The 10,645-nt window shown below is 58.1% G+C and overlaps 1 protein-coding gene across 2 annotated transcripts in view; it reads left to right on the plus strand.

Annotated features, from left to right (window-relative positions):
- Nucleotides 1-10,128, plus strand: part of TMEM63B (transmembrane protein 63B) — a 24,376-nt gene extending 14,248 nt beyond the window's left edge. For both annotated transcript variants that reach the window (XM_082639035.1, XM_082639036.1), the window contains exons 11-24: nt 1,651-1,731; nt 2,304-2,427; nt 3,028-3,161; nt 3,243-3,380; nt 3,521-3,674; nt 4,606-4,712; nt 4,957-5,043; nt 5,263-5,328; nt 6,567-6,729; nt 7,299-7,404; nt 8,393-8,560; nt 8,797-8,912; nt 9,079-9,159; nt 9,446-10,128. In XM_082639035.1, the coding sequence (XP_082495161.1) occupies nt 1,651-1,731; nt 2,304-2,427; nt 3,028-3,161; nt 3,243-3,380; nt 3,521-3,674; nt 4,606-4,712; nt 4,957-5,043; nt 5,263-5,328; nt 6,567-6,729; nt 7,299-7,404; nt 8,393-8,560; nt 8,797-8,912; nt 9,079-9,159; nt 9,446-9,637 (1,717 nt within the window). In that variant the 3' untranslated portion in view covers nt 9,638-10,128. The remainder of the gene's footprint in view (nt 1-1,650; nt 1,732-2,303; nt 2,428-3,027; nt 3,162-3,242; nt 3,381-3,520; nt 3,675-4,605; nt 4,713-4,956; nt 5,044-5,262; nt 5,329-6,566; nt 6,730-7,298; nt 7,405-8,392; nt 8,561-8,796; nt 8,913-9,078; nt 9,160-9,445) is intronic.
- Nucleotides 10,129-10,645: the final 517 nt, after the last annotated feature.

Raw genomic sequence — 10,645 nt, forward strand, 5'->3', positions numbered from 1 at the left:
AGAGGAACAGGGTGAGCAGGGTCAGGGAGGGTTGCAGTTTCCGATGGGGTGGGCGGCAGGGGTTCTGGCAGGGTGAGGTTAGAGCAGAGCCCTGAGTGCAGTGAGGGAGTGAACCCTGTGAGTCAAGCATCCATTGATCCAGTACACTGTTTATTGTACACTTACTATGTGCTTCATCCCAGGGAGACAAAGAAGAGCCAGACTTGATCGGTGGGGAGCTCACTGTCCAAGTTGTCTGTTTCAGGGGTCAGTGGGTGATTTTGTTTAGGAAACAGTCTGATTAAAAATAGCAGTCAGCCTATGAGCGGGGGTTGGGGAGACTGCAGTCCTAACTGGAGTTTTTAGGATCGGTACGGTGAGCATTATGGAACAGCCATTTCATTGACCCGTTCATTCCACAGCACAGTGGGTATTTACTGAGCACCTACTATGTGCAGGCTGTTGGCCCAGGCCTGGGTATATGGTGCTGAGCAGGAGGCAGCCCTTGTCCTCATGGAGCCCCTGGCTAGCTGTCAGCATCAGGCAGGGTCTGGGGTCCAGGTCTGCAGTCTGTCTGGGTTGGAGGACTGACCCAGCACAATCAGGGGTTATCCTGTGTACAAAATCAGGGAACCTGTGTGGTGGGGATTAGGGGATTAGAGATTAGTCGGGTGAAAATGAGAGCTCAGCCTGCCACAGGGCTAAAGGCCCTTCCAAAGAGGAACCCTAAAATGGTTTGAGCAATAGCAGTGTCTGGGGAAAAGTCTGAAGCCTCCTGGGAAGTGCTTTTCAAGGACCCCATCCCAGATTTAAGTTTCCAAATTCTCATGGGTTTGGTCCATCTTGTTACTTTAGAAGCATGTCTCCTGAATCTTTAACACTTGGTATTTCCTCTTTAAAAATTAAAAAAAAAGAAAGAAAGAAAGAAAGAAAAAGACAGGGACTCAGTTTAGATTAGGGATTAGGATCAAGGAGCCCTGTGTGATCAGGATGAAAAAGGAAGTGCTCCTCCACTTAGCCTGCAAGCATCACTCGAGCCCTGCCAGGTACCAGGCACTGAGAGTCTATCTGGTCAGTCTTAAGTCAAGGTGGGGTCAATCTCGGGTCAGGATTTGAGGGTCAGTATTGGGTCTGGGTTATGGATCAGTTTGGGTCAGGTTAAAGGATCAGTCTCCGGCCAGGGTTAGAGGTCAATCTCAGGTCAGGTTTCAGGATCAACCTCTGGTCGGTCTTGGGCCAGAGATCATTCTGTAGCCCAGGGTTGTGGGTTGGTTGGGGTCAGCTGATGGTCAAGGTTAAGTATTGGACCGTAATCAGGTCTTCTAGGAGCAGGGTTAAGAGAACAACCATACTAGAAACAGTTTCTCTCAACTTAAAGTTCACAGCCCCAGACAAGAATCAGACCACAGCCGTGGTGTCCCCAGCGCCCCATAGGTACACGCTCACGTCTGGGTCCATCCATGCCCCCACCTATGTGTGTACACTCCCCCAACTCAGATAAGCATGAGGAAGAATTTCAAAGTTTTATTCTCAGAAGCTGTCATTTTTGCAGACTCAGAAAGAGGGAACTTGCATTGGGGCTGTGTGTCTTGAAGGTGATGGGGTCACAGGGGAAAGCTGGGGGCAGGTGGGCAGGCTCCCTGCAGAGGATGATGGTGGACTGTGTTTCAGGGAGGCCTACCCCAACTGCACGGTTCTGGAAGCCCGCCCATGTTACAATGTGGCTCGCCTGATGTTCCTTGATGCAGAGAGGTAATGGGGCCGGGGGCAGGGGCAGGGGCAACACCCGAGGGCCCCCTGCCCATTGTGGAGGGCATCTTGGCTGCCACTCAAGAGCCTGGCTTCCCTTCCAGGTGTTTCCCGGGACATTTGATTTTCCATGCCTCATGGCATGCAGGATCTTAGTTCCCCAACCAGGGATCGAACCCGTGCCCCCTGCAGTGGAAGCGCAGAGTCTTAACCACTGGACGGCCAGGGAATTCCCAAGGGGCATTTGATTTTAATTCACCCCCTGGAATGCCTGTCAGTTCAGCTCTGGAAAGAGCAAGGCCTGGAGGTTAGAGGAAAGGGGCCCACTGTTACCCTTCCTCAGCTACAGTGTGCGAAACTTAGGCCAGACTACAGGAAGAACTTCTGCCCCTCAAGTGATGGTGGGGAGACACTGGGCTGGGGACATGTCTGAACTATGCATCCTAAACAAACCAAAGAGTAAGGTGGCCCCTGTCCTTGGGGAGTGGACTGCATGACCCCCTAGCTGGGCTACCTACCCATCCTCCAGCCAGACCCAGTTGGGCAGTAGGTGACCGGGCACCTGGGTCCCACAGGAAGAAGGCCGAGCGGGGAAAGCTTTACTTCACAAACCTCCAAAGCAAGGACAACGTCCCCACCATGATCAACCCCAAGCCCTGCGGCCACCTCTGCTGCTGTGTGGTGCAAGGCTGCGAGCAGGTACAGAGCGTCCTGGCCTCGGCTCAGGCCTCAGCGCCCCCAGACTCCTGATGGGTGAGGGTGGGAGTTGGAAGGCCCCGGGGAGACAGGTCACAGTGAAGATGGATGTACCCCACGGTGGGGCCCGTCCCACATCCCCAGGAGCACACACACACACGCACACACACGCACACGCACGCACGCCTTGCACATAAATACCCCAAGGTGAAGAGACTCCCAGAGGAAGCAAAGCTGGGGTGTGGACCGCAAGCAGGTCCCCATCTGTTCCTGGAAGCCCTAGTCCCATTGTTGGGTTTGCCCCCTATCCCTACAGTGACCAAGTTTTCAAACCCTAAATCAGAAGAGGTCAACCAAGAGGACAGCTTGCTGTATTTACTAGCTCTGTGGCTTTAGGCAAGTTTCTGAACTGCTCCATGCCTCAGTTTCCTCATCTGTAGGACAGAGCTACTTGTACCCACCTCCCAGTGTAGTTGTGAGGATAAGCGAGTGGACGGAGAGCTTAAAGCAGTGCCTGGGCTGCAGTCAGCTCTGGGCAGTGCCCGCTGGGTGCTGCAGGGACCGGCGGCTCTGACCAAGGCCCTGCCTCACCCGCCCTGGCAGGTGGAGGCCATTGAGTACTACACGAAGCTGGAGCAGAAGCTGAAGGAGGACTACAAGCGGGAGAAGGAGAAAGTGAACGAGAAGCCTCTCGGCATGGCTTTTGTCACCTTCCACAATGAGACCATCACCGCCATGTGAGCTCCACCCACCCGCCCCGGCCCCTAGGGACTAGCTGGGGCTCCAGGTCCCAGGTAACCGTGCCCCCCTCCCCCCAGCATCCTGAAGGACTTCAACGTGTGTAAGTGCCAGGGCTGCACCTGCCGCGGGGAGCCCCGCTCCTCCTCCTGCAGCGAGTCCCTGCACATCTCCAACTGGACCGTGTCTTACGCCCCTGACCCCCAGAACATCTACTGGTGAGCAAAGGGGGATTGCGGGGTGGCTTCGTGGGGCCGGCGTGGGCTCCAGTGGGGAGAGGGAGGAGAGGGAGGCCCTAGGTGTCGCTGGGGACGGATCAGGCGTCCAGCCCTGGAGTGACGCCTCCGGACCTTCCCAGGGAGCACCTCTCCATCCGTGGCTTCATCTGGTGGCTGCGCTGCCTGGTCATCAATGTTGTCCTCTTCATCCTCCTCTTCTTCCTCACCACCCCGGCCATCATCATCACCACCATGGACAAGTTCAATGTCACCAAGCCCGTGGAGTACCTCAATGTAAGGCCCACACCCCAACCCTCCACACTGTGTCCCCAAACGCAGATACCAGGCCCCAAATCCCTCCTGGCAGTGGCAGGCGGGGAGTGGACCACATGCCCTCCAGTCCAGCTCCTGTTCCGCTTTTCTAGCCCAGCCCCGCTAAGTAGGTCCCACATGACCATGGGCTGCAAACCCCTCTGTGCACTTCCCTCGGGCTCCCTGCCACCTTCCCCCTAGGAGGGGCCTCCCTTGGGTTTACACACTCCTAGAGGGGCTCTGAGGGAAGAGAGAGCCTGGGCCATTCCAAACTGATCATGTGACCTTGAACAAGGTCCTTCTCCAAATCCCTCTGTCTCTCCAACCAAAGAGTGAAGGGTCAGACCAGACCCTTGGCTTCCAAACTTGGATTCTGATGGCCTTCATCAAAAGGAATCTTACATGAAACCCAATGTAAGAAAGCGAGGTCGCTCAGATGGCAATGAGTGTGGGGGCATTTCTGCTGCTCTCCCCTCACCTCTTTTGCAAACCTCCTTGGAACCTCAAAGTTCATGAGAAGGCACTTTGAAAATCATTGAGTGATGATAGCATAATAGATAAGACCCAGGCTGCCTGGGTTCAAATCCCCCCCACCCACTGCTTACTAGCTAATTTACTGACTCTCATTTTGCTTCAGTTTACTCATCTGTAAAATGGGGTAATATCATTAATGTAAGAATTAATACATGAAAAGTACAGGATCAGTAGGTGTTCCCAGATGCTAACTACTAATATTATTCATGCTGGGATTGTACATATGGCCCTGGCCCCCAGATGTTCTGGACTTCTGACATGAGGCCCTGAGAGCTGGGGGGCCCAGGGCTCACTGGGGAAGGGGGCAGGTAAGCAAAGCAAGCTGGGCCCACTAGACTGCCCCCACCTGACGCATTCTGCCCCCCTCTGCCCTTTGCAGAACCCCATCATCACGCAGTTCTTCCCCACCCTGCTGTTGTGGTGCTTCTCGGCCCTGCTCCCCACCATCGTCTACTACTCTGCCTTCTTTGAAGCCCACTGGACACGGTGAGACACCCCCTACACACACACCACGCCTCACTGTGGTCCTCCTGGGCGCACAGCCTCTGCCCTCAGGCTCCCTGCCCTGGGCAGTCCCAGAGCTGGCAAGGGAGGGATGGTGACCAGCATCCTCACCTTGGGAAGCCCCTCTTCCTTCCCAGGGAACCCTCCTGGGACACCATACGAGCTGGGGGAGCAGGCATGGGGGCTGGCTCATCTGACCTCTGCCCCCCCACGTCCCCCGCCCCAGCTCTGGGGAGAACAGGACCACCATGCACAAGTGCTACACCTTCCTCATCTTCATGGTGCTGCTCCTGCCCTCGCTGGGACTGAGCAGGTGGGTTTCGGAGGAGGGGATGGGAGCTGGGGTCCGGGATTGCTCGAGGGGGAGGGGGAGCTCAGGCTCCCACCTCCTCTACAGAGCCAGGGGCCCCATGTCTGGGGGGACCCCCAGAGCTTGTGGATGGGCCTCCCCCTCCCCTGGTGTTCTGGGCCATTCCAGCTCCCCCACACCTCCCCTCTCCTCTCCTCCCCTTTCCTCTCCTCTCCTCTTCAGCCTGGACCTCTTCTTCCGGTGGCTCTTTGACAAGAAATTCTTGGCTGAGGCAGCTATTCGGTTTGAGTGAGTGACCGGGGTCCCCAGGGAAGGAGACCAGTTGGTGGGGGTGGGTATTCCCCCATGGGATGGTGCAACAAAGCTCCCACCCCTGCAGCGGGGAGGAGGAGGGGGCTTGTATCACAGTCAGGATCATCCCAAAAGTTGCCCCACAGGCTGTCTTGGGTGTATACATGGGATGTCCCGGGGTCTGTGTCGGGAACCTCTCTGGATTCTGAGGTCACCCCCGAGGTGTATTTGGGGCTTTGGGGCCCACACTTGGGGGGTTTCTATGGTGGGCTTTGGGGCTTGTATCCTGGGACTAACCATGGGAGTCTGGAGCTTCACTCGGGAGGTTTGGAGAGGTCTATAGTGGGATCTTGGTTGTACTGTGGGAGTGACATGGGGGTTCCTAGAGGTATCCCTGAAGGTCTCTGGAGCCACACCTTTGAGTATCTATGGAAGGCTCTTGGGCTCACACCTAAGAGTGCCTATGGGGGACTCTGGGGCTCACACTTTGGGGTGTTTCTGGGGCACAAGTTCTGGGAACACCTCTGAAGTCTCGGGCTGTCATCCAGAGTTGTGACCCTGCAGTTCTCTGGGAATCGCAACTTCCCCAGGAATCCCTTTGAGGGGGTCTTGGGGGACACGAACCTTGGCTGTTTGTGTGGGCACCAGCTCTAGGGGTCTTGCTCTAGGCCATCTGTGGTAATCTTGGGCTCACACTTGGGGTGTCATGGGTACTGACAAAGGTCCCTGGGCTTTCCCCTCTGAAGATCTCTGGGGTAGGGTCTCTGGAGCTTGAGTTCTGGAGGTGTCCGAGGCTCATACTCCGGAGGTGACTCTGGGTTAAGTTAAGGTCTAAGGCAGGGAGCCTTCTGGGTATTGCTGGGGCTCCCACCCTTGGGGGTCTTTGGGGTCACGGGAGGGTTGGGGGGAACCTCCGGCATCACACCCTGGACACTGGTGGCCTTAGGGGTCTCAAGCACTCTCTCCGGGGGTCTTTATGGGGCACAAGTTCTAGGGGTGCCTCTGGGCTCACTCACACTGAGGGGGTCTGGGGCTTACTTTGGAGGCATCTGTGGACACTCTGGCGTCTGCCTCTGGGGTTCACACTCAGGGGGCACTGGGACACAGGTGCTTTGAGGGCTGACCTGAAGGGTCCACGTGGAAGAAGGCACGTTGGGGGTGCTGGCACGCTGGCAGTGGGCAGGGGGCCACCGGGTCCCCCAAGGGTGCAGAGCTGGAGCACCCGGTGCCTGCAGGTGCGTGTTCCTGCCGGACAACGGCGCGTTCTTCGTGAACTACGTCATTGCCTCAGCCTTTATCGGCAACGCCATGGACCTGCTGCGCATCCCGGGCCTGCTCATGTATATGATCCGGCTCTGCCTGGCGCGCTCGGCCGCCGAGAGGCGCAACGTGAAGCGGGTAGGGCCACCCGGGGCAGCCGCGGTCCGCACAGCGCCCCCTAGTGGGCCCAACCAGAAACAGTGGCCGCCGTGCTACAGTGTGGGGGCACCCGGGGTGCTGAGACTTGGGCAGCGAGTTCCGTGGCCCTGGGTTACCCGCTTCCCGTCTGGGGCCTCAGTTTTCCCATGTGTACAGTGACAGGTTGACACAGCTAACCCTGAAGGCCCCCGCCAGTTCTGACAGTCTAGTGTTCTGTGATGGGGGTTGGGGGAGGTCTGGGTCTAGACCTAGGGTCCCTCTGCCCTAACCCCACACGAGGGCTCTGGGCATCCCATTCCCAAGCCCACAAGCCTGCCAGCCCCTCGTGCCTCGAAGGCCCCTCCTGATGCCCCATCAGTGTGCCCACCCTGACCTCCGTCTCAGCCACAGCCCCTCTCTCCATCGGCTTCACCCTGCCCTGCCCTGGACATTGGGTTCCTTCTCCCCCTGGCTTCTTTCCTGCCCCCCTCCCACTTCCCACCTGCCCTGAGCCCCTCCAGTCTGCCCCGCCCCTCTCCAAGCTACCCTCCTGCCCATCTCCCCCCCAGCATCAGGCCTACGAGTTCCAGTTTGGCGCAGCCTACGCTTGGATGATGTGCGTCTTCACGGTGGTCATGACCTACAGTATCACCTGCCCCATCATCGTGCCCTTCGGTAGGCACCGCCGCGCCGGGACCTGGGCCCTGCTCGGGGGGACCCAGGACCTCTCCCGCTCCACTCTAGCAAGGCAGGCCACCCGAGTGGACAGGGCCCCGGCTGGGAGACCGGCCCCTCGGGCCTCCCGCCCGGTCCCTGGCTCAGTCTGGGGCTCGGCCAGGGGGGAGGAGGGGAAAAGCCATCTCAGCTCAGGCTGGACTCAGCTGGTGTGCTGGGCCCCTGGGCCAAGTCTCCCCAGCACAGCCACGTTTGCTCACACCAGTGCCTTCACTCAGGTGGATATACTTGGACACACATCGCATGCCCACTGAGGTGTACACACACATACACACACACAGTCCTACACAGAATCTATGGGCACACTTGTACACAGTCCCGTAAACTCAGGAAAGACCTTTGGGTTTCAGCGTGGTCCTTACTACTCATGGAAATACCCTGCTGTAGCTGTACCGTGTGACCTGGGCAAGTCCCTCTTCCTTCTGAAGAAATTTAGCAAAGTTTCTCTTCACCCCAATTATCACCCCCACTGGTGGCCTCTCCTTTCCCCCCACTAACATCCTAACCCCTCACCACCCTCCCTGGTTATTGAAGGCTTCAAACTCCCAAACTAACCACCTTGTCCTCATTTGAAATTTCCCATCCCCTCAACCTCCAGGAAAATGGAACTTACCACCTAATTTATACTCACCTGTTTAAGGGCAGAGATAGGAAGAACGATATGGGTTTTAAGAGGATGCTTGCTGACCCAAACAAATGGATTTCTAATAGTAGAATTCCTAGGGAGGGGCTTCAGAGTGAAGGGGTTGAGGCAGTGGAGGCTGAGGTTCCGTGGTCCTGCGAGGGGCTTGGGGCTCTATTCTCTACTGGGCCTGGGGCAGAAGAAGGGGGACCAGCCCTTCAGTGACCTCAAAAGGCCCAGGACAACCCGTGACAGACACACAAAGGTCCGGCAGCTCGAGGTCAGGGCCCATGTGGCTTCCCCCAGGGCTCATGTACATGCTGCTGAAGCACCTCGTAGACAGGTACAATCTCTACTACGCCTACCTGCCGGCCAAGCTGGACAAGAAGATCCACTCCGGGGCTGTGAACCAGGTGGTGGCTGCGCCCATCCTGTGCCTCTTCTGGCTGCTCTTCTTCTCCACCATGCGCACGGGTGAGGGCCGCCCCCCACCCTCGGGGACTGGGGTGGGCGGTGGGCAGAGGAGACTCCCGCCAGAGTCGAGGCAGAGCAGGCCACGGGAGGCCACGCAGGCCGGGGGTCGCAGGCCCGGGGCCTGGGAGAGGCCCCAGCATGTGCGAGCGTGGGAGTGCGTTCAGAGGATCAAAAGCCCGTGGGACGGGGACCCGGAGGAGAGGTAACGGCCCTTTCTCTGCCCGCCCCGACACCAGGGTTTCTAGCCCCCACGTCCATGTTCACATTCGTGGTCCTGGTCATCACCATCGTCATCTGTCTCTGCCACGTCTGCTTCGGACACTTCAAATACCTCAGTGCCCACAACTACAAGGTGTGGGGCAAGGGGGGCAGGGAGGTGGCCGAGGGCAGAATCTCAGCAGGGTGGGGTTGGGGGATTGGGAGCTGAGGGCAGGGATGCCGAGAGAGAGCAGGGTCGTGATGATGGCTGAGGGCCAGGGCATTCCCCCCATTGCTTGACTCGTTCTGGGCCCCTCAAGATTGAGCACATGGAGACAGATACCGTGGACCCCAGAAGCAATGGACGGCCCCCCAGTGCTGCCGCTGTCCCCAAATCTGCGGTGAGTGCCCTGCTCCATGGCCAAGTGTGGGGAAGAGCCTCTGGTGGAGATCCAGCCCCAAAGCTGGGTGTGCCATTAGTCATCCAGAAAGGGAAGCCTGTTCCAGACCCCGGGGCGGTGTTGAGCAGGGGCAGGGAGGGATCTGGCTTCAGCAGCTGGGGGCTGCCCCACCCCGCCCTAGGAAGAGGGTCACCGCCCCTCCCCTCACAGGCCATGAGGTCCTCCCTCACCCCTTCCCCACGAGGGGCAGCTGTCCACCCTCACCCCCACCCTTCTCCCCCTTCAGAAATACATCGCTCAGGTGCTGCAGGACTCAGAAGTTGACGGGGATGGGGATGGGGGTCCTGGGAGCTCAGGGGACGAGCCCCCGTCATCCTCGTCCCAAGATGAGGACCTGCTGATGCCGCCTGACGGCCTCACGGACACAGACTTCCAGTCTTGTGAGGACAGCCTCATAGAGAATGAGATTCACCAGTAAGGGGAGGGAGGGCCCTGGAGGCCACGCTCTACCCCCACCCACCCCGCCCCCCACGGACACTAAAACGCTAATAATTTATTAGATCTAAAGCCCCTTCCTTCCCCATCCCCTGCTTTCATTAAGGTATTTAAACCTGGGGATTTCACCGCTCTCCCCCACCATGGAGGGAGGGAGGGAACCCCCCAACCTCAGTGAGGAGAGCCCCGAGCCGGCCCCGGGGCAAAGAGGGGTGTGGACAGGGTTCCCCCCAGATCAGTGCCCCCCCTGGGCTAGTAGTATGATCAGGAAAGGGTTAATAAGAGCCAGGGGGTACTGGCTGGAGACCTGCTGGGGGCAGGTGGATCAAGGGCTGCTCCCCCAGTTCTTACCTCCCTCCCCGCCCCCAAGTCCCCCTGGGATCTAGCACTCCAGGGAAGTAGAGCCTCCAGCCCCTAAGGGGTTGCATGAGAGGGGAGGGGGTGTGGAGCGGGAGGAAGAGTCAGGCCCCAAGCCAGGGGGGGTGACCTGGGGGTGGGGGGTGGGCGTGGCCGACACTGGAAAATGGGGTTTTGCACTGTTGTTTTTTTTTTTTTTCCTTTAAAATAAAAATGGAAAGAAAAACTCCAAGGCAGGTGTCTGATTTGCACTGCTGCCCTGGACACATGGCTGGCATCCAACCACCCTTCTGTTGGTCTGGAGGACCTGTGAGGTCAGCATCCCCATGTGACCTGGGCAAGAGACTTGTGTGGAGCCTCAGTTTCTCCATCAGGGAGAGGAGAGAGTAGCAGGAGGGGCCTGCTATATTCACAATGCCAGCCTCTCCACCACCCTCCCCCTGCATCCCTGTCACCTCTGCCTCTACCCCCTGCCCTGAGGAAATTGTGGGACCACTCAGAATTAGGAACAGGGACGTGGGTGCACACTCTGAATTGCTGAGACCCACACAAATGGTACAGAGATTCAGGGGAGAAAGGTCGTGCAGAGCCACAAGTTCCACACTGGTCCAGGAAGGCTTCCTGGAGGAGGAAG

This window comes from Mesoplodon mirus (genome assembly GCF_964341445.2).
Source record: "Mesoplodon mirus genome assembly, chromosome: 12".
NCBI lineage: Eukaryota > Metazoa > Chordata > Mammalia > Artiodactyla > Ziphiidae > Mesoplodon > Mesoplodon mirus.